The following is a 26,211-nucleotide window of genomic DNA, read 5'->3' as shown; positions in this document are numbered from 1 at the left end:
GACTGTCTTTGTCCTTCCCTTTGACAGGTAACATTATTTTTCATAACACTTGAGTCAACCTGACTCACACTCTGAGTATAACCTGAGATCATTTCATTCAAAGCATACAGTACATCTTATGTGCTAGTTGAAATGTGTTATATGTTAACAGGATGCATCAATGCACAAAGAGCCCTTAAAGCCACACCTGCTGCCATCAGTTTTTATTGCGTTCAAAGTGTACTTCCTCATTCAGTGAAATTCTGTTGTATATTATTCAAATGGTTTGAAAAATAGGTCGGGAAATGGCTTACCATTTTAAACAATAAAAAAAATCGTATTTGAATCATGTGTGATTCAAATGTTTCCCTTAACTTCCGCTGAACTTTGGCTTAACTGAAAGCAACTTATAAATATAATTATAATCGGGAACCCATGAAACCAATATGATTGAGCCAATGGGGAACTATCACCCAAAAGTGACAATTCAATTGTTGGCAGGATTTCCATCCAATACATATGTGTAAACCTATAACTCAATCTAAGCGCATCCATGAAATGGGATTAAATTGAGTTAGTCCAACTCATTTGATCAAATTCATCTCACATGAATAAATACCATTAATACATTTTTTTTTAAATGTTGTTTGTTCAACTCAATCTATCGAATAAAAGCATGGGTCTCTACTTGGTGCCTTAACTGTTTAACCTAAAATATTTAAACAAACTTTCCCATCTTGTAATTCTGAATAAATCTACAAGCTAAGAAATGGATGTCACAGCCATTATTGTAAAATATCATTGCAAGATTTTCTTACTTACGTTTTTTTACAACAACAACATGGCTAGTCTAGACATGGTGACACTTACACTCTTATGCCTGACTGTTAGTCTCCACGTGTATTTTGCTAATATCACTGGGATTTAAAAATATGGATTATTATGAATTATAATGAGAACTTCAGTCGCAATGTTTCTGCGCCATCATTCCTATGAACAGCACACAGCAGCGGACCTTAACCCAAATAGAAGCAGTCTTACAGTCTTACGCGGGCTCCGTCAGTCAGCGGGCTGTTTCCACAGAAATCCTACGTCATGAAACCTCAGGTGTCTGCTGCCACGGCTGATGAGTCGAAACTACGTGCGCGTCCCCGCCCACCTGTGCCAGAAACCGCCTTAAACGCTCGCTCCCGTGACTCCCTCCCCATTCAAGGTGCGGCAGAGGCACAGGTGCGTAACGACTCTCCGCGAGACGCTATAGATTTAAACGACGCCGTCTTCTCCTGATATCGTTCGAGAAAAGCGAAGGAATACCCGAAACAAACACTTCGGAAAGAATTAACTTCATCAGCAACAAATCTAACTTCGGTAGCCCTCGTGGGTTCGAGTGGGGGATTTGCAACAGGTGGACGTCGTCTTTGTTCGCCGTCGAAGAAGTAAAAACAACAACCGCCCAACGAAATGGCCAACTCGGGTCTGCAGATGTTGGGGTTCGCCCTCAGCCTTGTCGGCTTAATTGGATTGATAGTTGGCACAATTTTGCCCCAGTGGAAGATGTCCGCTTACGTCGGGGACAACATCATCACGGCCATAGCCATGTACGAGGGGCTGTGGATGTCCTGCGCGTTCCAGAGCACAGGCCAGATCCAGTGCAAGGTGTACGACTCCATCCTGCAGCTCAACAGTGAGTAACCCGCTCTGGATTCAACTCAAATGTCGTTTCACTACTTTTGGATCAACGTTTTTTTTTTTTTTTGTAACTATTGTAGTATTTGACATTTACGGGCTGTTCGCTTGAACTCCAAAAATCTGTTATAGCTTACCATGAGGGCAATGACGTAATCTGCTGGCATTTAAAAAAATAATAAGCACTTTATACATGGCGCTATAAACTTTTCTTGAAGACTTGAACTGGCTTCTAAAGTACATTTACTGACCTTTTGCAACATAATAACCGTGTATAATGTCGTTAAACCTGATGTAAAACCGACATGCACCTGCTGGAACATGAACGCCTTTCCCCCCCTCCCTGCGTTTTTTTTCCCCCTTCAGTTACTTGGCTGTCTTGAACAGCTCTCAAACTGTGAGTTTCCTGTGGCAAGGAGAAACCGGTTTTGTCACTTATTAACCTCTCTTTTCATTCCCTCCAAATGCGGTCGTTAAGTTGAAACCTCCCTAAGAAGCTCACCGACACTGTTGAACTGATTATTCGTTCATATTGCCTTTTTTTTATTCATTAGGTCAGGCAATGATTATCCTGCCGGTCATTGTCTCCTCCTCCAGCATGTGTAGAAAACTTTTTTTCTTAAGTGTAGCACCTGCAATAGGCAGCACGGTGTTACCGGTTGAACAACACCTGTGTGCGCTGCTGTTTAGTCAACAGGTCTGCATACCTTCCCCCACACACGACTGCTTTGTCTTACCAATCGACGGTCATTTAGTTTGCCATGTGTCGGCCTCCCTCCCCCGACTAATTGAGTCTTCTATACATTCATACATAATGACGACGGGCTGCGTTTTCATGCAGCATTTAGTTTCAGGTTGAGCACGAGGCTTGCGTTGGGAACACAAAAGGGCCTTTCTTCTGGGCTGGCAGTACGGTTTCACAGAAATGAATGATGGGGAACCTAGCATTCATCTGTAAAAAAAAAAAAAAAAAAGGAAAAGACCCTGTCTATAGCCAAAAGGAGAAGTCGTAAATAGTTTCATTTCCTTAAAGGCTAAATCTATGCAGTCGTACTCGTTGTTAAAGCAGTCGATGTCTCAGTGGTGGCCTGACCGATTAGTCGTTGACTAACCCCTCCCCCCGTTGGTATATCAACCCCTACTTATGCGGGAAACGTATGCGCACTTTTTAATTTTAAGTTCACAATCTGGCCATATAGTTTTAATTTTTGCCTTATTTATTTTGCCTATCAAAACATTTGATAAAGTATCTTCAGCACAATGTGTCGTATCGCCCTCTTCAAACAAGTACACAAACAGACTTTCCACATTGTGTGATTAAAGCTGTCGCGGTCAGATATGGAACAAGTGAACAAATAATGGAAAAAATTCCTGCTATATTCTAAAGAATAATATCAAGTAGGGGACAATGTGACTAGATGGCTCCAGTTTAAGCTACTTTGAGCATTCCTCAGATTCCCTTTTTAAGGGAGTAGTTTGAAAACTCTAAATGTTTAGTTGACAGTACGTTGGAGTTCCTGGACTCGGGAGTGTCTTTTGTATAATGAAACCTGAAACCTGGTTATACCAGTTTCTGAGAAGCCCACACCCCCCCCCCCCCCCTCTGAGCTTCCGGTTGGTTCTATGGTTCGTTGATATAGGGAGTGGCGGTGAGACAGAAGCCACCCAGTCGAGCATGAACAGTGCTTGTATGCGCTGCTTTTATGTCTAAATGGATACAATACAAACCTCACTGCGGAAGTTGAAATTGCCTGTTTTACACCCACGACCCTGTGTAGACTATCAATGAGCGTAGAATACGTCTCAATGACTGATGCATTAACTCTCTCCTGTCCTTTTCCAGGTGCCCTCCAGGCGACCCGCGCCCTCATGATCGTGAGTATCATCGTAATTGTAGTTGGCTTGGGCGCAGCCTGCATGGGAATGAAGTGCACCAACTGTGGAGGAGATGACAAGACACGCAAATCCCGCATTGCCATGGCTGCTGGAATCATCATCCTGATTGGATGTAAGAAGCCATTTAAGCTTTACTTTTTTTGTCCGTTTCCTTTTACTTAACATTTTAATAATGTTCTTTACATTCCCACAGCTTTGTGTGCCATTATCGCCTGCTCTTGGTATGCGAACGACATCATCAAAGCCTTCTACAACCCTTTCACCCCCGTCAATACCAAGTAAGTTCACCTGAGGACCACTTGTTCAGCGCTCCTCTTTTGCAGAGGTCCTTGTTAGGAATTCCTTTTCCTCTCAATTTTTAATGTCTCAGTTTAAACATGTTGGACCTGCGGATTTATTAAAGATGCAGGCTTCTCTCCAGCCCTGTCTATGCTCAGACATTTGCATGGGTTTGTTTGTTTTACTACCAGTTAACCACTTTTGACTTACCCCAACTTCTCTCTCTGAAGGTACGAGTTTGGTTCTGCCATCTTCATTGCCTGGGCTGGATCATTCCTGGCTATAGTGGGAGGCTGCATGCTGGCAGCGTCCTGCCCGAGAGGCAGCCCCAAGTCCACACCAAAGTATCCCATCTCCAGACCTCCCAGCAGCAAAGAATACGTTTGAGCAGTTGGGCTGTAGGAACACTGACATTCATGTTAGTCAAACTGCAGAGCCCATTCTATGAAAGATGTGTCCCAGGAGGCGACTAGTTTTATTATTTTTTTTCAATCTGTTTAATATTTTTGTTCAGGAATTCCCTGTGTTACTGAGAAATTATTTTTAAAGCATTAAAGTTTTTAAAAATGATTGTTAATGGAAAATTTAATTCGCCTCTCCCTAATAGTTAGTGCTTATTGATTTGTATGTTGTATAATATCCACTTGGTTGACATCTTTTTACTCTAAGGCAAAACGAGTGTGATATTGCACAACTTGGCATGGAGAAAATGGATTTCATATGCTACAATGTACAGTTCATTAGAATGTCTTGAGTGGTTTGACTGGATGTCTGTAGTGATAGTGAACTCTACCATTTATGTGTAGGCCAAAACCAGCAATCTGCTGACATGATTCAAATTTGTTGTACTTTTTATTTAAGTGAACTAAAACGCTCAATGCTGCTGTAATCATTTGCATTTAAAAAAGTGCTAGAGTAAAATTCTAATGATATAAAATCCACACTGCTGATCATTTTATTCAACTAGTTTCTGTCATACATAAATCATGACTGATGGCTCTATTTGGTACAACTTGTGCAAGCCTGGCTTATTGTTAATGGATTTCTTGTCATAAAAGCTGTGGCTTTACTTTTTTTTTAATTGTGATTTTGTAATGTTTGTTGTAAATAAAACTAAAAAATCTAGTTTCTTGTCCCTTAAATGTAGGAAGCAGTGCACCGATACTCATGAAAGCCAGCTGGCACGTAACAGCGTATTGACATTTAGAAATCAACCACACTTTATTGTGGCTGGAAGCCATCTTACTTCGGGTCGATGAGTATACAGCCTTGTAATGGCAACAATGAGTGGCTTTGTCTATGTTGCCACCTTGTGGCGTGTATTGGTAATTTTTGTTGGGGTAGGTGCATTAAAGTGCAGATTTTCAAAACTAAGCCAAAGTAATCTTGACTGGCTCAGATCTGCTTTATTTGGGATTCATTTTAAGCCTCAAGTTATCCTTGTGGTTTACTAGACAGCAGTCTAGTCCTTCCCCGCCTAAGTGCGTCAGCCCTATAAACTCCGCTTAGTTAAACGCAATGTTATTTGAATTGACTCACCTCCCCCCCAATTGAAGGTCTGTTTAAAAAAGGGTCTTAAGTGACTTGCATCTGAATACAGGGAGCTAATTAAAGCCCTCCCCCGCAGCAAATATCCATACATACATTTAGGAAATGTAGGTTCATGATATGGCTAATTTGGGCTGTCACAATGACATTTTTGTTGTGCGATTATTGCGCCAACGCATATATTGTGATTTCTATTATTTGTCAGTTGTTGGCGCAATAATTACTGTTGAATGAAAATAATTACTGTTGAATGAAATAAACACCAAAAAGTGCGCTGTTCCGCATGCCGTAGTGGCCCCAAAGCAGAATCAAAACCTTGAGGAAGCACTGCTTACATGCCAGGACCTCAAGCCAGTTGGGTCAACTTCAAACTATGACTGCTCTGTAAACAATCAAACTAAAGACATTGGATTTTTCGGTTGAAATTTTAATGGATAGTACATTGAACAATCAAAAACCTGCATTCATCTTCAAAGAAAAAGGTAAAATCCGGATCTCCTTGGTAGAGAACGAGAACAAAAGTAATAGTTTACCAGTATTTATTCCATGCACTATTCTTGCTATATTCAAACTCAAAGCATATCTTAACTCATACCATCTTACACTAGTTTAAGAACATGGAAAGATAATCTGCTCTAAGGGGCATCATCCATCAACATTAATATTACTCCAACTGGTCACAGGAGCACAGAAGACGAAGCCTCAAACTTGACTGCAAGTGGACATTTGCAAATCCTCATTCATGACGGAGTAGGCAACTCGAAACAGAAAAGCTGTTGCAGATTCCCTCGTGCATTCAACAACTGACATGGTAACTGGGCTTTGGCCTGATGGTTGTAGTCGCTGCAACGCACTGAATGGAAACAGACCAACCACATGATCACACGTGTTTGTGTGGGACATTTTTCACCAAAAAAGTTAATGCAGCTCTATACAAAATGTTTCATTACTTCCGGACGGTTAAACAAATGCATTTATGTTATGGGGTCTTGACCTCAGGAATCTCAACAGCATTAACATTCAAAACATTTCAAAAAGTGCAATTATTCATAGTCATGGTGAAAAATACAAGCAAAATGAATAAAGCCCCATCAGTTTCACCATTACGATTATCATTAATGATGTCAGCCAAAGAATTCTGCTTTAAATGCCGATGTCCCCTGAACGTTTCCTGAGCTGCTTTGTTGCTAGTCCTGCACATGGTTTTTACCTGACCGGGTGGTATGGTCTAAATTCTGAAAGGCTGAATCAACTGTAACTGTATTTCTATATTTAAAAAAACATGAGCATGTCTTCCAAACTCTGCTGCACAACAATCTAGTGAGAATTGTATTTACACGCTTGCAAATTTGTCAAATTGGTGAGGACAGATATGAGGCTCAGAATCTTCGAGTTGTGAGTTTAGTTTCAGAGGGTTTGAGAGGTGCTGCCGGTATAAACAGGTCATAAAAGAACACTATGGACAAGTTATTTAGTATCCTTCATGGCTTGTCTCCACTTCCACAGCTCTGAAACCATCTAAAGAAAACAAAAAACTGTTAGCAGACATTTCCAAAAGGGTTCATTAATAATCTACCCTATAAAAAGGCAAACTGTCATAGTATCAATGCATACGCAGGTCTTTATTTTATGAGCCAAATTAACGCACACAAATAAAAAGCCAACATAATTTGGCCCACCCTGGGTGTATGAAAGCTGTCACGTACCTTGGGGTCTGTGACATGATGACCATTCTTCACAAAGTTCTCAAACTTGGGCTGGATTTTGGGTAATATTACTCCCTGTAAAATGGAAAAAGTATGAGCGCAAATAAACATTTACCAATGATTTTATTGTGCCACATACTATCTGTGGGCAATATTGAAAAGGATAGTCCTAAAAACGTATTAAAATAGACTGGAAGGGACACCCACCTTACTCACTGCCTCCATCAGCTTGGCTTTAATCTCAGGAATGGTTAGAGCTTTGGGGGGGGTCTTGGGCGACTTGGCACCCTTTCCTTTAGGGGTCTTCTCCTGTAAGGACCAAAACTCAGATTTCAGGGAGAGGACTTTCTCCATTTGAAGAAATTACATTGACTAGGAGGAAGCTTTCATTATGTTGGCATATACAGACTAACTCCACCTTTTATGAGGAGTGCCCACATGATATTCAGGGAAAATTGTTACCTGCTTGGCGGGAGTGTTCTGAGCAGAGTTCTTGCCATTCTGAGCTGGTTTTTTGGAAGGAGTGGCCTTTGGCTGTGAAAAGACAAGATGATGCTGGTAAGAAACTAAGAAGAAAAGGCACGTTCGTGCTGCTGGAACTTTCCAAACATTACACTTACCTTAACAGGTGACTCTTCTTCACTCTCATCCTCCTCATCATCATCATCCCTAAACAAAATACAAGTTTCCTTTAAAAACAAGTATGCCATGATGATTTAAAATGTGATTAGATTTCTCCCTGCACCAAAAACTAAAGGAAATGCCAAAGAAACCCAGCTACGTTTTATATCCAATACTAAAGGTTTTGTCTTAGTCAATATTCTTTAGAGGTCCTGTGTTCTCAGGTGCTTTGATAAAACTTAACTAATGCAAGTGTGTAAGCTGTAACTAAAGCCTAGTTTATGGTTATGTTGTTTCAGAGAAACACACAAGAGCCCCATGCGTGCTTTTTTACCCCTTGTGTACGTCGACTTATTTGGCACACTACCTACTTCATTTCATAGCATAATACCGCCATTTTTAAAGGGAAGATTATTGATTTAGTGGCTGTGCAGACCACCTCCGCTGCTGTTCTTGATCATTCATCATAAGAAGTTGCTCTTGGGTTAGGACTCTCTGCCATCCTTCACGGTCTATGTGGACAAGACCGGGTAAATAAACCAAGGACTTCCACACACACGTCATTCTCTAGGTGGTCTTCGACAAAAAACCATTACTCCACCTATTGTTCTGTCCGTGAATGGCTTTGCACAACCCTTTTAGATTCATGAATTAAAACGAGTCCATCGACACAACTGTGTGAAAAGCATCAGCAGCAGATTTATGCCAAGACCGCTTGCATGGATTTTTTTTTTTAAGTTGTCCTTTAAAAGTAAATTTGCTCAACGTAAAAGGAGTTTATAAATCATATTTAAGGTATATAACATTTTATTGAGCTACAATGCTGATTAGTGTAAATATGTAGAAAGAATCACTCACTCATCATCTTCGTCGTCGTCATCCACGTCCATTTTAATCTTTTTCTGCCAAAGAGGTGAAGAATGGGTTACAGACCATTTCCTCTTGACAAATTTGAGACAACATTTAAGGATGTGAAACCAACCTGAGACTTGGCGGCAGGAGAGGAAGCAGGTCTTTTCTTTGACAATTTGACATCTTCCTCCTCTTCCTCTTCTTCTTCCTCTGCCTCCTCATCATCATCATCATCTACTTCAAAGGACTGATCTGCGTCCATCACTTCAAAAGCAATTTAAAATTGTTTAACACTGGAAATGCATCTGCTGTGCCAAAATAAAGAGCACTTCATTCAAACTCAAAGAATACATGAAGCCACAAATAAAACACGAATACTCACTGACTAGGTGTTGTCCACTGATGTGGATTGGACCAGCACCAGTCTTCAGACGAAAAACGGCTGGGGGTGTGATGGTGAAACCACCAAGACATACCTGCAAGAAATCAGAGTCAACTTGTGGCCCAATAACAGTGATGATTGGGCATTATAGATATACAGTCGAGTTGGGTTGGCCGAAGGGACAAACCCACTTTAGAAAAATACTGGGAAGAAACTTGAATCAGCAGTTAACGTATACTTACACTCGGCAGGGTTGAGGGCTTAAGCGAGACCAACACTGCTTTGATTTTCTGACCCTCTGAGTCTTGCCCTTCAACCTCCACCATGTGAAGTTCATCTGCAGTACTCGGGTCCACGCAGGCCTAGAGGGCAAGGCAGCAGGTAAGTGCATTTCTGCATCAACATACAGGGTGCTTTCACGCCTGAATAGGTTCAAAATAACATTCTAGGCAACGTGGCAAACTTTGGTTACGCACGCAATATTTTGATAATCATTGTAAATCCACTATTAGATTGAGGTTTCAGCCCCAAATCTAATAGTGAGAAAAATTAGGCGACCTTGGTCAAGCCCAAAATGTGCCCGGGTCTCATGCATGCAATTGTGGTATATCTTAATCTCTTGCAACAGAATATGAGTTCAAAACTTTAAACAGAGTAAGAAGCAACACAAAGTCAGTACCTTATAGGACAGGGTGCTAACTTGAGCAAACCAAATTACCATTATAGGTTGCTACTATACTATTTAAAGAATTTGTATAGTTGCTTTAGTCCTATTCAGCTCAATCAAACGTTCATAGTGGGCTCAAAGGGGCCGGGTACTCACCATCCTTAGATCCAGCTGATGCTCAAATTCATCATCCTCAGGGTTGAAGACCACCTCCTTTCCACTTTCAAGCACGCACCCTGGAAAGACAAAACGAACACTTCAAACGAATGACTTCATGGAAGGGTGCAAAGGGCCATATGTACACAAGGGGGCGCCCTAAATACTATGACTTTTTCCACAAAGGAACCCCTCAGTTATTAAACCATTACAGAATGTAAAGTTGATCAAATTAACGGAACTAATGGTGCCTTATAACAAACATGGTTAGCACAATGGAGGAACATTTTACTATACTTCCTCAGCAAGAATATACCTTTTTTTAAATTAACACAGATATCTATAAAAGCGTCGTTATATAAAACATCTTATCCCCTGTCTGCAAAAGTGATGATTTTCATGTATCACATACACCAAGCTAAATCTATACAACTTCTTATTCATCTTCTTCGCTCAATCAAATCATATTTTAGGACACATATTTTGTGCCAGCTATATTTTTTGTGCCACGATGAGGCGGTTAAACGAGCTGTAGAAGTAGTTTATTCCTAGAAAACACTTAAAGGGGCATCAGTTTAATTTATCCATGCGGCGGAGGCAGTCAGCATGGCCCGCGTGCGTTTCAAACCACGTCGGGCCTTCTTTCTCTTATTCAACGTCATGACGAAACCGTGCGCACGTTTTTCAGCTACTTTTAAAATATCATCCGATAAGGGTGTTCAAATATTTAGTTTTAAAATAAGACAGGGATTTTTTTGCGAACACATGGGCGCCGCCATGTTGAGAAACACGTGTGCTGCTCTCAGGTCGGGCTGATGGTGGCCGCGCTTCATACGAGACAAAGTCTAGAGCACCGGAAAGATTAACAACGTCACACATTTTTTTTAATGGAAATGTAACACTAACTTAAACTCTAAGAGGAAAGACATCGCCACATCGGATTCTGAATCGGTTTCTCCGACTGGCGAACGTGAAGATCCGTGAAAACGTGTTAACACCGTGACATCACACAACCTCCACGAATGCGTTGTCGCTTACCGTAAAGGAACGTCTGGGGTGCCATTGACTCCTCTTCGATGCCGTTCATTTTCTGTCTGTTTAAAAGGACTTGCTTCTTGAAGGTGGTGCCGCTGCTGCTATCAACGCGCTTCTGAAAGTTACTAAGCACTCGCTACCAACGTGGTGCGCCGCCTCCTCTCTTCTTCTCTGTTTCGGATAGAAAGACAAGCCGAGAAAAGGAACAGCGCCACCAGCTGTAGCGTAATGAACACAGCACAGATAAAGATGTAGATGGATGGATGGAAATATAAACAGGTAGATAGAAACCCCACCAGAAAAAAATATTTTATGTCAAATGAATAGTATATAAACAACTCAGTGACTATGTTGTGTCAGGGCCACTTTCTTCCAAAGACAGATATACCGTATACTTCCCTAATTGCACAGCATCACATTTTGGACTGTGCTATACTGTATAATGACAGACGTGTTATTTATCAATGTTCTTTATTTCAACGTAAAATTAAATTATTAATTAATTAATTATTCTGAACTCTTTGTACAGTTAAGTGGATCAGTGCAGGATGATGTCCAGGCCATAGTGGTGTGTGGCTTATGTTCCGTGATATCAAGTGAGACGCATGGCCTTCCAAAACTAAAAAGGTTAAAATCATAATCATAGCCTCCACACTCTCATTGAGGAGAAGTGGAGGGGTCTCGATAGATGCAGTGTCACACACACATACATTTGATTCACACAAACACACAAGCAAAACACCACTTAACTTAAGAATTTACATTTTTTATTGTTATGGCTTACAATTAATGTTCTGTTTATGAGATTTAATTCCAGAGGCTGTGATGTCACACTGATGTAACCTTTAGCGAAGAGCTGCTCCACAAAAAAACTGTGATTAGTTTTTTTTTGTGCAATTATTACTTATTTAGTGCGAAATAAGTACATAGACAAAAGCAACTCCAAAAACATTTACATTTAAATTATGAAATATAATTTGCTATTATAGCGGTGCTTTTAAACACACCCTGCCGCATAGAAAAAAACATCTGCAGGAGTCACCCTGTTCACTCTGTATCTTTCACTGTTAGGTCACACAGGGAAAATGTTTCTTATTGTCCAACTTATACTCATGTTATAATCATTTCTAGGGAATTGTGCAAGTAGGGATTTATCTATATTTATATATCCAGGTAGGCTTTGGAGCAAGGAATCAGTGCCAAATGTTCACTAATACAGACAGAGTTGTCCTGGTGAAATTGAGGGTTATTTTCTTGCAAGATTATCAGAAACTTCCTCATACCAGGATTTCATCAAAACGGCACACCATTTCTCAGACTACGCTTGTAAGGAGGTATATCATTTCTTGTAGATAATTACATACTTATAAAGAAGATCAAGAAGATGTTTCATATATATATTACCATCATCATTGTGTTACACCTTGATCGTGTGCAAATAAAGATATCAGTGTGCAAGTCAGGTCCCTCTTCCTGATTGATATCCATCATTTCTTTTTTGCGGGAACTTCCACACAAAATCCAAAATGTAGAAAATTTTTTACAATATTTTCTTATCACTATAACCTCAGTTCCAACATAGACGAAAAGACAGTGACACTTACGCACCATGTAAGACCCTTAAAATATATTGTTACCGAATTCATCAACATTCTACTGTACGCTTTGACAGACAGCAAGCAAGCGACAGCCGGGTCAATACAAAAGTAGAGGGGTCACTTCAATAGAGATAAATATAAAAGTTCTGATCAGATGCCATAACAAATTTAACAAATGTTTGGAGATAAATCAAAACCTCTTGCAAAAGCATGCAAATATATTTTTTACAAAAACAAAGGACGGCTTTAGTGAGAAAAGAGAAAAAAAGTTCTGCTGGTTGAACAATAGCTTTTTGCTGGTAGGGAGCAGCTTTTCAATGTAAGAGCATGTTAATCTTTAACAGGCCAATAGTCAAGGACGGGACCGACAGCAATGTCTTCTACGTCCAAGTGGGACAGTCACTCTGCAGGAAGGCGCACAGGATCCCAGTCCAGCCCGTTCTTTCTGGTCATTGTGGGGGAATCTGAATGTATCCCGACCACAGCTGGATCAGATTGGGAGTGGGGGAGAGACTGGATGTATTTGCCATGCATGCATCCACACACACGCACTCACACCAAGCCCTCTCATTTTTCGTCTCCATCTACTTCTCTGGTCCTACATCACGTTTTCAAACAGCTGCATGGACCTCATCATGGTCTCATCCTGCGGAGAGAGAAGACAAGTTATCAGAGCAGAATGATGCAATGCAAGCCTGGTGTATATTATTGTATGGGCTGCATCCAGATATAACATAATAATTATTTACAGAACTCTGGAGGACATGCAGACGTCGTTATGACGTGCAAGTCTTTATTTTCTTCATGTTCATGGCCTCATTTAAACTTGCCAAAACAATGTAACAATGCACATTTGTTTTTTTAATGAGTTTTAATCTTAAGATGTAGTGATTGTATGTAAATACAGGCATTTTATTTGTCTAGTCTACATTAAAAACACATGCATTTTACCATTAGTAAATATGGAAATAGGAAACTCAAATCAAAGACAACACATACCTCTTGGCAGGCAATGATAAACTCCTCCAAAGTCACCACTCCATCTTTGTTTTTGTCCATTTTCTGGAACACAATGTAAATCAGTACCAAATATAGAATATATATGATAAGCACGTTATTTATTTTGAGCTCATGTCTCAAACGTGGTGCACAGAGACTATAAAAATCAGTTCACATAATGGAATACTATATAAATAATTATTTGACAAAGAAAATAACCTGGAAAAAGGCGTCCACGTGCTGCTGCGGGACGTCCCCTTTTAGTGCGGGGTAGGTGTACTTGCCCATCATGTCATAGATGGCCCTCACAATCTCAGTCATTTCCTGAGAAAGGAGAAGATTGACATTGTGATGTGCCAGAGTCTGTAGATGTCACAGAAAACCGCTGCAGCAGCCGTAGTCCAGCGTGGTCTCACCTCTCTGTTTATGTAACCATCTCTGTTGATGTCATAAAGGTAAAATGTCCACTCAAGCTTTTCTCTCATTGTTCCTCGCAGCAGTGTAGACAAACCTACTACAAAGTCCTGACAGCAAAGGGACAGAGGTAAAAATTTAGATTCTGACATTGAAATAAAGAAATGTGTCCTAATGCAATGACAAAGCAGAATGACTGACCTTAAACTTAATGGAGCCATTGTTTGTAGTGTCAAATGCATTGAAAAGATAATGTGCGTACATGCTTGCATCTGCAACAAAAATCAATACATGTGTAAGGTCTCCTTTACTCAAAACGTTTCACAGAGCAGGTTCAGACATTGACAAGTTCTGCACGTTACCTCCATGCGGGAAGAACTGTGCGTAAATGTGTTTGAATGTGTCTTCATCTACCACACCACTAGGGCATTCCTACGGAAAGAAAACAAGAGACTGTTCATTGAAAGAACTCAACAGGACTGTGCAATCGTTTCACCATAATAATATTTGTACTATGTTTTAGCATTTTATCCAGCATTTTAACATGACTAAAAGGTTACAATCAACTTAATCAAAAAGACAATAAAAGTGTTATATTTATATACTGTATATATATATAAGTTGTTAACTCCAAATGGGAGTACAGTTGACTAAATGAACATTATGCTGTTTTAAAACAAGACGTGACATTAGAGATTGAAACTTTAAGGCCATGTCTACATTGTTGATTCAAGTAATAATTAAAGTAAAAAATTGAGTTGAGTTGAAAGAGAAAATAAACCCTGTTTTCCTATAGACTTCTAAAACTTCTATTTGCAACCATTTTAAAGCATGTCTGTAGACATGTGATCCTCACTATCTATAATATATACCAAATTAATATAACAATAAATTGAGCAAGTGTGTGATTACATTCTTGAATCCACGATAGAGGATCTGCAGCTCCTGTTTGCTGAAGTTGGTTTGGGCTTCCAATTGGTCAAGACCCTCTGGCCTGTAGCACACCGTCGTAATCTCGAGCTCATCGTCCATCTTATCTAGTGGGGGGAGAAAGTAAGCAAGAGACGTAAAGAAATGTGTTCATTTCTCAGAATCATGTGCCAAGATTTACCGATTACAAGTATCTGTTGATGAAACGTGTGTTATAAATAAAATGCACTATTGTTATTATAATTTTGAAAACTGTAATCCACAGGAAAGATCAGCACAAGGGAAGCAAGTTGCTCAAGATCACATAGACAGAGTGGGGAGAAGAACCACATGTCCTCGAGGGATGTTATGTTGATGTTGTGGATGGCGACAGGGAGCTCAGTATCAGGTTGTGTGGAGATGGATGGTGGTTCATGATCTGAGGACTTCTGGTTCTGCTATGGGTAAGTTTACGTCACTACGACAAACAATACTGACACGGCTGCATCGGGCAGTGGACAAAGTGCACACACCCACAAGTTCTCAAACATGAGCCAGCTCCCCCTGTAGTTCTCTCTGAAAGTCTTTATTGCATTCACTGGCAGCATGTTTGGACATGATGCTCTCTGGAATTGGTTACATTTATATCCTAACTGGTCCCTGTGCAACAAGCAATGCATTCTGCTTACACTGAGACCAAGTGATATTAAAGCTACAGTATATCCTTGGTAACTCTCACAATTAGAGCTGACAGAATTAATGAATCGCATTTACAAGAAAGCTTTGCGGCTGCAGCATCAATTGGATCCGTCAGCCCGTGAAAAGGAGATGATTATGAATAAAGAAGGCCTGCTTCTTGGATGACAGCAGTGACTCATTCAGTTCAACCCAACCAGCAGCAATGTCAAGATTAATCCTCAATGTGAAACTGTATCTAGTGTCATGCCAGAAGCAATCTTAATTTTATATCAAATACTCTGTTGGTCATCTGGTGCTTATGCAATTTCAAGAGGATTTAACTTTATGTCTAATTAGCTGCATTTTTATTCTGTTATTTATTACATTTTAGTTTTCATAATTGTGTCTATTGAGCTCAAACAAGGCTTACGTACAATGATACACAAGTTGTGAAGCATCTCTATGAGCTAATAATATTCTGTATATTTGTAACTCTCTCCTGGCAGGTCTCCCTGCTCCCGCCATTCAACCTCTGCAGCTCATCCAGCTCGACTGGTCTTTAACCTTCCTAAATTCTCCCACACTACTCCACCTCTCCGCTCTCTTCACTCGGCCTCATTTGAGTCTGTTATCCTCAAGGCTTTTGTCAATGCTGAACTGGTTTAGAATATTTAATGTATAGTCAGTTATCGGCTGAACATGCAGCTTTCTCTCAATCTTATCCACATCCTCCTCTCGGCTCCTGTTGCAATCTCCCTTGCTCCGGTTGTCATGGAGATAGAATGAAATGAGGAATGTCAACAGTGGTGCCTTCAACTGCATTTATCTTGTCTGTCAGTAAAACGGTAGTCACATGACAACAAAACAACAAAGATGTCGCTCTGCCGCACTCGTGGGCATGCGTCCTCTCTGCTGGGAAACAGTATGATCAGAAACAGAAGGAATGAAATGAGGGTGAGAAAAGGAAATACACAAGAGGGTAAGGAGAGGGTGGTGTGGGGGGGTATGGAGAAAAAGGAAGAGAGAGAGGGAACACGTGGCAGAATAGGATCACACAATATGTTTGGAGGACATAAAGATGACAAATGTGATTCAATGAGCGACTGATCCCACAACCACACACCTGTAAAGATTCATGACTGAGTCTTGCACAACAATAATACAAATCTAACCAAATGACAACGTTACCAGAGACATTTAGTAAGTAATCCATAAGGCACAGAAACACTGCAGACACACAACCAACATTTCAAGGATTGATGCTTGAATGCAAGGCTGCAGTCATGCAGTAAATTGTCCGACATTTGATGTGCACGTAAACATCCTTCCGCATGAAATAGGTCAGTGTTATATGATAAAGTGATGGAGACGACATGTATAGCATGTCGTACTGTTTATTCCAACTGCTGCAGCAGCTTCAGGCCAGTAGTGCTTTTGCACACAAATAATATGATGGTCCAAGTGTTGCTGTACACAACAAGTTGGATTCAATTGGATTTTCTGGTCTACTTTGCAAAAGGGTTGGCCCTAAATCCAATGCTTCAACAGACAATATGTTGCATCCACCTCATTGTGTATTATATATATACATACATACACTGTAAATAGGAAGAGGAATATTTTGTGGATGCACACATCCACCTCTGGTTTTTGAAAATGATGATGACATTTTCTACACAAAACATTTGATGCTGTGTGGACTGCAATATTGTGATGTGGTACGTAGCTCTCTGACTCAGACGTATTTGTATTTGTACCCTGATTTGACCCGTTTCTGGTGCTACTGAGATACTTATGTTCCCGGCTGGGGATCAATAAAGTCTCCTTGTCTCACCTCCTTCTACATGCCGCAGTGCAAGACTAACTTTAATGGAGCTTTGAAAAAAACAGGATGACCTCTGTGCACCTCCATCCCCATTCTGTTCAAAGGCTTTCATCTGCAAAAGCACAAATAAATCCATCTCTTTGTGTAAAGTAATCGTTTTGTTTGCCAGTTTGTCTTTTTGATTTCTATTCCATAAACTCCTCATTCATCCTCCATTGGCTCTCTTTCCCCTCTTACACACCTACAACCCAGTCTCCATGACAACAAGGAGCTCAAGCATAAGCCAGGGAGATGTAGGATATGTGAGCTGCCTGTTAATTCACAGGCTCTCGCCTGAACCGTCACCCACACGTTTGACACTCGTCCGCACCAAACACACACAGTCATGGAGTCAGCGGCAGGGGTTTGGCTCTTATTTTATTTCTCAAGCACATCCCATACTTTACGATGCACTATAATATCTCAATCACGACAATTACGGCTGTCGCTTCTTATTACTTGATACCTCACAGTTACGCTATGACTTCCATGAGGAAATATTTCTGACATTTAATTAAAGAAATAGGTATTTTTTTGCTTTTCTATTTTTTGGTTAAATGCATAACTGGTCTATTTTTGCTGTTTCCTGATTTCTGCCTTAAATAATTCACGGTAGCGCCACATAAATATGGCAATCATCTACATGCTATTTTTATATTAAATGTACAAGTGTGAAACACGTAGGAAATAAAATAACAACTCACAATTGGTCAAAATTACAATGTGAAAGCTTTTTTTTCTGTGCGTTATTCCGCTTCGCTCACTCGCAGTTAAGTCTCGGCTTCTGTTGCTCTTTTGTCTTCTCTCCATCTTTTTTTCAGACTAGTATTGACCTACCTCTGGATGGTCTCCTCTGCTTGGTTTGCATGGTCAGAGTGCCCACTACTGCACCCATGTTGTCACCGTGGGACCCGGGCTGGTCAAACAACACAGAGAATAATAGTCCTCTATTTGCTCCGCCTGCCGCTGTTGTTTGCCTCCACAGCTCTGTGTCCTAAAGGGGATTTGCCCCTGTTGATTCCTCTAACTGCTTTCAGATCTGTCACTGAGGGACGAGGCTCTTCTCTTGGATTTCTGATTCCTCTCGCCAAACACACAAGCACACTCGAGCTGCTCCTGCCTTCCTGCGCCACTCCCTCCTTGCTGTGCCTGATTCTACTCATCTGTCAGCCGTTCCCCCCTATTTCTAGCTCCCTGTGTCCTTGTGCCCTTGTGCTGTGGTGGAGTGCTGGCAACCGATGTAGTGATCAGTAATAACTCTACTGACAAGTGAATGGTGGCGGGAGAAGGACATTTCAGGGTGACACATCCCCGTCCTTTACAGGCGTTGACATGCACTTTGCATTTGATCTTCTTACAGTACTTTATCTCCCTAACAAACGCACATATGCACACAAAGAAATACAATGAATGTGTCCCCTGCTTCCTGACTCGTGGCTTGTATGATGATGAGCATGTAGAGATGTCTTACGTAGCTGTCAAGACTGCCTACTGGTGTGTTGATTCCCAATTGTAACAGAGACCTTTCCCTCTCTCGCTTTCTAATACACTAATGTACAATGTAAGAGACAGTCAGGCATTTTTCTATTTACTGCCTTACAAATAAGAACACAAGTGTGTTAAATGGTTGCCAATTATCATTTAAGAAGCGGCTCCGATTTAAGAAAATGAGACTGTGTGGATATCAGGAAGGAAAGCAGTAGGAGTGAGTCGTGTTTATTTCCCTACCAGTGCAGAGCATTCCAAATCTAATAGGGTTGTTAGGAGCACAAGTGAAGGTCTATTATATAATTAGTGTTGTTGCTACGTAAACAACATGTTTAACTGTGTTAAAAGAAGCTATTGAGTAAAAAATAACAGCGGACACGATATCAATTTTGTGTGTTTTAGGATTGGACACATTATTTACCATATACGGGCAGTGATACTCACCATCCCGGCTGTAGATCGAAATTTGCAATTATTTATTCAAAAGGAAAGATATTTAAAAAGCTTTGGCTCAGCATGTGGTCCATGTATGGGAAAGGCACCTATTTATTTATTCCACTGGCAGCAGACCAGAGATGCAAACGCTTTCTTTGGTACACACTTGTGAGTTTGTGTGTATGTGTGTGAGCGAGTGCGGGGGAGGGAGGGAAGGAAGGGACCTCCCTTGTTTTAGACAATTCACCTCCCTTGTTGGAGCTGTAAAAATAGCAAAATCCACGTGAAAGGAGTATGTGTATGAGTTTTACAGCATGGTCTCTGTAATCTTTCGTAGATGCAAATATTCATTCTCTCATAGTTGTGTAAAACTCAACGACTTGCCTCATGTGCTGGTCCACGCTGTTTGAAGGGGAGCGCACATAACTGAGCATCCAGTTCCAGTACAAGTCAAAAGTTTGGACACACATTCCCATTCAATTCAAGGAGAAGGTATGTCTAAACCTTTGACTTTACTGCCAAAACCTGTTAACCTTTACTGTACGTGCGTGACTTTTGCTGAGGGAAGTCCTGTGACTGCCCAGGCGGAGCTGAGGCAAGGACTTTACATGCACGGATGAATTAACCATAGAGTCATGCATAATTCCAATGAACTTACACCTCGCACGCTAAGTGTCGTACAGACTTTTTTCAAAATGAAAAATTTCTTCACCTTTGTCAGTCATTTGGCTCTAATGCATTGCATGCCGTTATTCTTCAGCATTTTTAAGATCAAATATTCATTACTTGCTGGTAAAAAAATCGGCATGGATCAGTTGAGGCCGCGAAGCATGAATGAATATCACAAGCGACATCCCGGATGTTTAAACAATGCAACACTGATGCACCAACACACATGCAAACAGAAGGAGAACAAAGTATTGACAAAAGTATAACTAACTCCCTGTAATCCCCATGACAGATGTTCGCCATCTGGAACGGCCTTTTCTTGTGTCATCTGGCACAGTGACACTGCACTGCAGCAGCATGACCTCATAATCCCCTCAATATCCAGCTCATGATCTACACGAGTCAGCTCACTGTCACAGCTGTGTTACAGGCACGGTTGACAGATCAATACAACATCTTTTATCAAGATTCATTGATTGTTGCTCCCTTCAGCCTTTTTATATATCAAAATGCCAATTCACATCCATAGTAATCAATACATTAAAACCTTTGATTTTATTTCAGGATTTCCTCCACTCTTTTAATCATTCAGTTTTCATGTGATTTCGTGTTCACAGAGTCCCCTTCTCTGAAAAGGCTATTTATATGTGATGCAATATTATTCAATTCAATTTAAAGGTAGAAAAAGGTGTATTTTGTGGGAATTGTCATCAAATAATTTTGATTCTACTGCCCCCCTTCTTTACCTCAGAGTTGCTTTTTCTCCTGCTCATAACACATTAGACCAAGGGATGAAGGGAAAGGTCTGCACTTTTCATTGTCAAATAGAAAATAAATATAAAACAAATAGCTTTCATAATGCAGATTGGCAATCGGTCCAACGACGAATAGGATGGTGGTTGTATCTGGGCGCTTAAATTGGTCAACTCAAGCCACAGGGACAGTGCGGCTTCTTTGTGTAGCATCGTTACTCTTTGAACAACAGATGGCAGCAGTGTACAGTGTTTCCTGATACAATCAATAACTTCAGTCACTATTAAAAGGTCTCCTTGCTCCTGATAAAATACGTACATATATTATAAGAAAAATGAACAACAATGTTTAAGCATCCCTACTATGACCCTAAACGTTATTCTATCATCACCACACAGTTGACTGCACCGAATGCATCGAAAGATGTTTCTATGAAAATGTATTTGTATGTGTAACATGAGGGCAGAAAGCATTAATGTGGAACATGAAACAGTGGGATGATAAGATAAAAATGAGTCTAGAAAAAGACGGTTACGTAAAGGTGTGTTGTGAGGTGATGTAAAAAATTAAAGCATATAGGCGCACACTGTCAGCTCCCATCCTGTGCTTTCTCCAGCCACGGGAGATGAAAGGGTAGAAGAGGAGACGGAAGAGATCGAGTTATGGGGGAGAAGAGGTCAAACGTGCAGGGTAATGCTGGGTAATTTGACCATTCTGATGTGGTCATTGCAGAGCTATGGTTGAGGTACAATTAATCTGTCTCTCTGCAGTGAGGCATGATGGGAGTCTTGCTGCAAGGTTATGCACTTAGAGGACACTTGTGACTTGTAATAGCGAGAGACAGGTGCAGCCTGTGGCCGGATAAGAAGGTTTCTGTCTTCAACTACATTCCTACTGCTAACAATAGGACTTGAATTCATATAAAATCAGAAGAACGTGTTTAAAAACAGTCCTGGCAAACACAAAAAAAATCTCAATTTTATCTCAACACGATTCTTAAAAATCAAGACTTTGTATTTGACAGAATTTGGGATAATGTTGATAGCTAAACTACTTTCAACTAATATTCCAGCTACATACATCATGGCACAAGTGGCAGAGAGTTATAGAGTCAGTGAGCTGACTGTAACTACCTCAGTGTTGCAGTGAGTACAAGCTTGTTCCCCAAGGGTTCACATAGTTATGCTGAATAAGAATTATGCTGCTGTCTCATCTACAATTCAAATGGCCCTGTTTACTAATAAGATCAACCCATTAACGGTCACATCTCATTGAAATCATGCACACGGTCTTGTTATTCTGGTATCTGAAAAATAAATCTAGCTTTTTTGGGAAAGAAAATAACCAAGTTTGACTTATTTATCACATCGTATTTCAGAATCCTCATCATCCTCAGTATTACAGATGAATTAGTTACAAGAGCAAAGTTCGGTATTCTAATACATAGACTAGTAATGACCTTACAATAAGTTTCCCTTTCCTTAAAGCTCAAAGCATATCCCCACCCAAGGCCAACTCTAAACCACTCCAGCTTGCAATGTTAAGAGCGTCTGAAAAGGAATAAACATGCTGCTGCATTAGTAAGTAGATCGATTTAAAGGTGAGCAGGAAGTTTTACGCTTCATGTCACAATGTGTATATGTGTGTTTGGGCAAATGTGCTTAACAAACCTACTATTACTACCTAAAACTACTGCAGACATGCGTGTGCTGGAGATGAGGGGCTTACATTCTTTTGGCGACCTAACACGCTTCTGCGTGTGATGCTGAACATGCATGTGTGTGTATATTTCCAACAATAGAATCCGGTCCTCTGGGGAGGAGAGAGTGCAAAGAAAATGTTTCAATCAAAATAACTCATGTCTCATATTTTTAAATATCTAGATCAATCAATTATTTCTGCTTGAATATTACTTATTATGTTATCATGCACAAATATTACGTATTTTTTTAATATTCTGCACACCTCTGTTTTAATGGGCCCATCACATTTATAACCTGGTATGAGTTAATACAGATCTGAAATTCCTTTTTGGAAAACTGCTAACAGGCATATTGACTGACAGATATTTTAAATCATGGAGTAAAAATGGATAGCTCCTGTAAACCAAGCTGGAGTGGAATTACATTTGGTTGAAGCCCAGTGATGACTCATCTTTTGTGATGAAAGTTGGCTGCAGCTCTGGCTAAAGCCACTCCTCCACAATAATTAACATGGCTTTTCTTAGTAGCCACAGCTTTTAAAACGAGCAGCTTGACGAAGACTTCAAGATGCAATGTACAGCTGCTAAAAGATTACATTTATTGATTGAAAAAAAGAAATGAACATTTTAACAAATGTTAACACATTTATTATGATTACTAACCCAAGTATTTCCGTCCGGATCTTGTGTTGCAATCAGCAAAGAATGCAAGAGTTGAGGAGAAGCAGCAAACGTGGGCAGAGGTACAATGTCAGGGGATTAGATGATCTACAGAATTCAGACTCCATCATCCTTCATCTTTTAAAGATTTAAGGGGCAAAATACAAATAATGTCTGGAGCACAGGAGGTTTTACTGAGAAAAAAACCCCTGACCACATGTTCTCCAATTAGTGTTTGTGCTCTCAACTGAAATTTGTCCAATAGATTTAAAATGTGGAACTTACAAGCTCCGTCTCTTGCTCTTACATTGCCCCAAACAAAAAATCTACTCCTTAATGCAAAATATGCTGTATATGATAAAGCATGCCAATGTGTGGGCATCAACACCCCACTTTCTTACTTTACTTTGGTCTGAGCCACTGAGGATAAACCCATTATTGTAAAATCTGTTTTGGAAATGTTCACTGTTACATACAGACTGAATAGTCCACTGTCTCTCAGTTTTTTTTTAATGAAACCCATGCTGCCATAAGTAGTAAGTAAGTTTTATTTAAAAAATGACTAGTAGCGTCCAGTGGACTGGGCAACCAAATCCCAGGTTACCGAGCATATGTAATACGTGAGAGTTTGATCGATGAGAAAATAGAACAGAGTATACGTTGGGTGGATTGATGGGGCGCTGTGAGATGCTGTGTTTTTACAAACGCCTGCCAGGTTGGAAAATGAACAGAAAAACAAGACTGTAGCATTCATTCCTAGGAAAAAACATGTTTGCCAACAATTTAGAGTGTTTTCCAAATGCTTCTCATGAGAGAATACGCTTCTCAGGTCTATTGGTATCAAAGGAGACACATGGAATTTGCATCACGGCTCATGATGCCAGAATGAAGCATCGCCTACACGCGCTAAATTATTTTATGTTTATTTGTGTCGGTTTAATCTTTGAATTGCATTAAACTGACATGCAGCTGCAGACTAACTTGGTGACTCAGCTTCTTTTTTCTTTTTGCTGTAAAAGTAACTTTCAACTTAAGGATGATGGGAGGTCGTAGGCGGAGAGAGAGCCGGGGCTTTTAACGCAAACAGGATGAACACGACAAGAGGCCGAAAGTGCACTGCGGCCGCTGCCCTGAGGGGTGTGTACGGATCACGCAAACATGACCCGGATCATACAAGGGGGCGGAGGGGGGGATCATTCATTGCATGTAAACGGTACCCCATAGGCAAAACACAACAAAAACATGTTTAACAGACCAAGCTCTGATGGACCTGCAGGTCATGACATTTGATGGTGAATTTTAAAATGAATGGGGAGGCAAAAAAGCGAACTGGTGTTAGTTGAGATTTTAGGTGGAATTAAATGTTTTTATTAAAAGCACTAAATGCAAATAATTGAGAAATAGGAAAGTTGAGATTGCCAATGTTTCTCACTTTACATCTGAACTTGATGTAATACCTTCTTTGGTAGCAGGCATCATTATCTGCTGCACTTCTATCAATCGGAGGTTTCCAGCCTATTGTCTTAAATAAAACACGGTCTACTTATGACCTCACTACAGTATTGTTGTTTCAGAGTTTTTTTGGAGATTTTTAGGAGACAGGGCAGCAAATAAGACGTTTATTTTGTTTCTGCATGAAATAGAAAAAAAAATGGTGCCACACAATTGGAAAGCTGCAGTAGGCTTTGAGCGACGATGACTCAAATAATTTAACTTGGTGGCTTTTGACTTCAATATTGTATTTGAATGTCTAAAGCACACAAAGCAGATTTGGGTCAAGTGTGTGTGTGTGTGTGTGTGAGGGTGTGAGGGTGGTGTTGGGGAGGGGTGGGGGGTCGGGGGGTCACAGTACCTTTGGCGAGGCTTCCTGAGACTAACCTCTGCAGAGACTGGATTAGTTTGAGCAGCCCCTGTCTGCAGCGGCTGGTACAGCCAGCCATCCCGAGGTTGAGGTGAACACAGGGGCAGACGGGGTGAAGGCTCCAACAGGGAAAGCTGTTTCCTCCAATATACTGCTTCAGTCTTTTTTAACGATGTGACATCTTAAGGTTCTTTAAAGGGACCCTTGTGGAGAGAAAAAAAAATATATATTATTTAGCCTTCAAAATGTTTAAATAATGTACAATGTATATTCTCCACCAGGCTGTTACACCTGAGTACCTGTTAACTCAACCACTCATTTTGTCAGAAGGGGACACACACTCCCTCTCAGGATGAGATACACACAGGGAGAAGTTTAAAAGGAGTTATTAAGCTAGCAGTACGTTTGCCAAAAGAAATGCTGATTGGAAATAGATATTCAGCCATTTGTGTCAAACTTTTAAAAGGCAAAGCTGACTTCCACAGACAAAAAATATCAAATTGGCCTTTCAAAAGAAGAACGTGAAGATTCGTGTGACCTGGGAGTTTTGTTCATCCTGTGAGAAAAAAAAGCAGACAACTTGGTCCAATTCTTCTCACCTCCTCCTCCTTATTCGTCAGACCACTCTCTCCTTCCCGTCCTCTTTGTCCCGTCTCCTTCTGTCCTGTTTTGTTGTGGCGTAGCCGTTTCTGCTCCGGTGTATTCTTCTGTGAGACGTGCAGTGGGAGCCCTGCGGCTGTGGTCTGTGGAGAAGCTCTGCTCTGGTGCTCTCAGCAGGTCTGTACTGCAGAGCGCTGTACCCGCCCTCCCTCCGTAGTCCTGCCTCCTCTCTGCTCTACTCTTGTCTCGCAAGTGTGCTTCCTCACTCTTTAGTTTGGCTAATGCTCATTTTTCCTCCTTTTTGTTTGCACAGCCTACAGAGCTGGATGATCCATAATGAAGTTGAAGAGTAAGATGTTGAAAAAAACAAATGTAGAAAGAAAAGGGATTAGAGGTTGGAGCTTCATGGTTTAAAGTTAGAATCAGATACAGGCGGCAGATACATTTAGTCGAGGTCTCATCAACATTTACAACATCGTCTCCCCATTTTACTGGGATGTCACGATGTCCTCAGACAAGTCCATGCTGCAAGATATTTTTATGCCTGCTTCATGAATAAGGCATCGATGGCATTACTGAGTTTTCACCTTGAAAGTCGCGTAAGAGAAGAAAATACCACCCCAAGCGTTTCTATTTACCTGCAAGTGTTTTCAGCATTTTCAAAAACACATGGCACCTTTTAGATATCAAAATGTTTCAATAAATAGAAATGCTTTCTTAAAATACCATCTCAGAATATATCAAGTGAACTGCTGTGCATCTACATGTGGATAT

General features: G+C 40.6%; 3 protein-coding genes across 6 annotated transcripts; 1 reads left to right on the top strand and 2 right to left on the bottom strand.

The window, feature by feature from the left end:
• The first annotated feature begins 1,246 nt into the window (after positions 1–1,246).
• LOC119215859 (claudin-7-B-like) lies at positions 1,247–4,965 on the top strand. Its single transcript, XM_037468345.2, has 4 exons — positions 1,247–1,663; positions 3,509–3,673; positions 3,755–3,839; positions 4,071–4,965. Exons 1-4 carry the CDS (start codon positions 1,441–1,443, stop codon positions 4,225–4,227), a joined length of 630 nt encoding a protein of 209 aa, XP_037324242.2. The 5' UTR covers positions 1,247–1,440; the 3' UTR covers positions 4,228–4,965.
• A 1,743-nt stretch (positions 4,966–6,708) lies between these two features.
• On the bottom strand, positions 6,709–10,991 carry npm1a (nucleophosmin 1a). Its single transcript, XM_037468041.2, has 11 exons — positions 10,811–10,991; positions 9,773–9,852; positions 9,192–9,311; positions 8,950–9,043; positions 8,698–8,831; positions 8,574–8,617; positions 7,715–7,763; positions 7,557–7,628; positions 7,302–7,403; positions 7,095–7,169; positions 6,709–6,906 (listed from the first exon to the last, which is right to left on the bottom strand). The coding sequence occupies exons 1-11, from the start codon at positions 10,857–10,859 to the stop codon at positions 6,856–6,858; spliced, it is 870 nt and encodes a 289-aa protein (XP_037323938.1). The 5' UTR covers positions 10,860–10,991; the 3' UTR covers positions 6,709–6,855.
• Positions 10,992–11,552: 561 nt separating this feature from the next.
• Positions 11,553–25,638, bottom strand: kcnip1b (Kv channel interacting protein 1 b). Of its 4 annotated transcripts, none has more exons than XM_037468051.2 (9): positions 25,437–25,638; positions 24,829–25,040; positions 14,731–14,855; positions 14,181–14,250; positions 14,020–14,090; positions 13,821–13,928; positions 13,624–13,728; positions 13,405–13,467; positions 11,553–13,051 (listed from the first exon to the last, which is right to left on the bottom strand). In XM_037468051.2, exons 2-9 carry the CDS (start codon positions 24,914–24,916, stop codon positions 13,004–13,006), a joined length of 678 nt encoding a protein of 225 aa, XP_037323948.2. In that variant the 5' UTR covers positions 24,917–25,040; positions 25,437–25,638; the 3' UTR covers positions 11,553–13,003. The 4 variants fall into 4 exon arrangements, with proteins under 4 accessions (XP_037323948.2, XP_037323950.2, XP_037323949.2 ...); XM_037468053.2 differs by having other exon boundaries at positions 24,855–25,040; positions 25,437–25,634; XM_037468052.2 differs by lacking the exons at positions 24,829–25,040; positions 25,437–25,638 and adding an exon at positions 18,107–18,652.
• Positions 25,639–26,211: the final 573 nt, after the last annotated feature.

Source organism: Pungitius pungitius, chromosome 16 (assembly GCF_949316345.1).
Source record: "Pungitius pungitius chromosome 16, fPunPun2.1, whole genome shotgun sequence".
Lineage (NCBI taxonomy): Eukaryota > Metazoa > Chordata > Actinopteri > Perciformes > Gasterosteidae > Pungitius > Pungitius pungitius.
The sequence above is the reverse complement of the archived record's forward strand: the minus strand, read 5'-3'. Positions and strand labels throughout refer to the sequence as shown.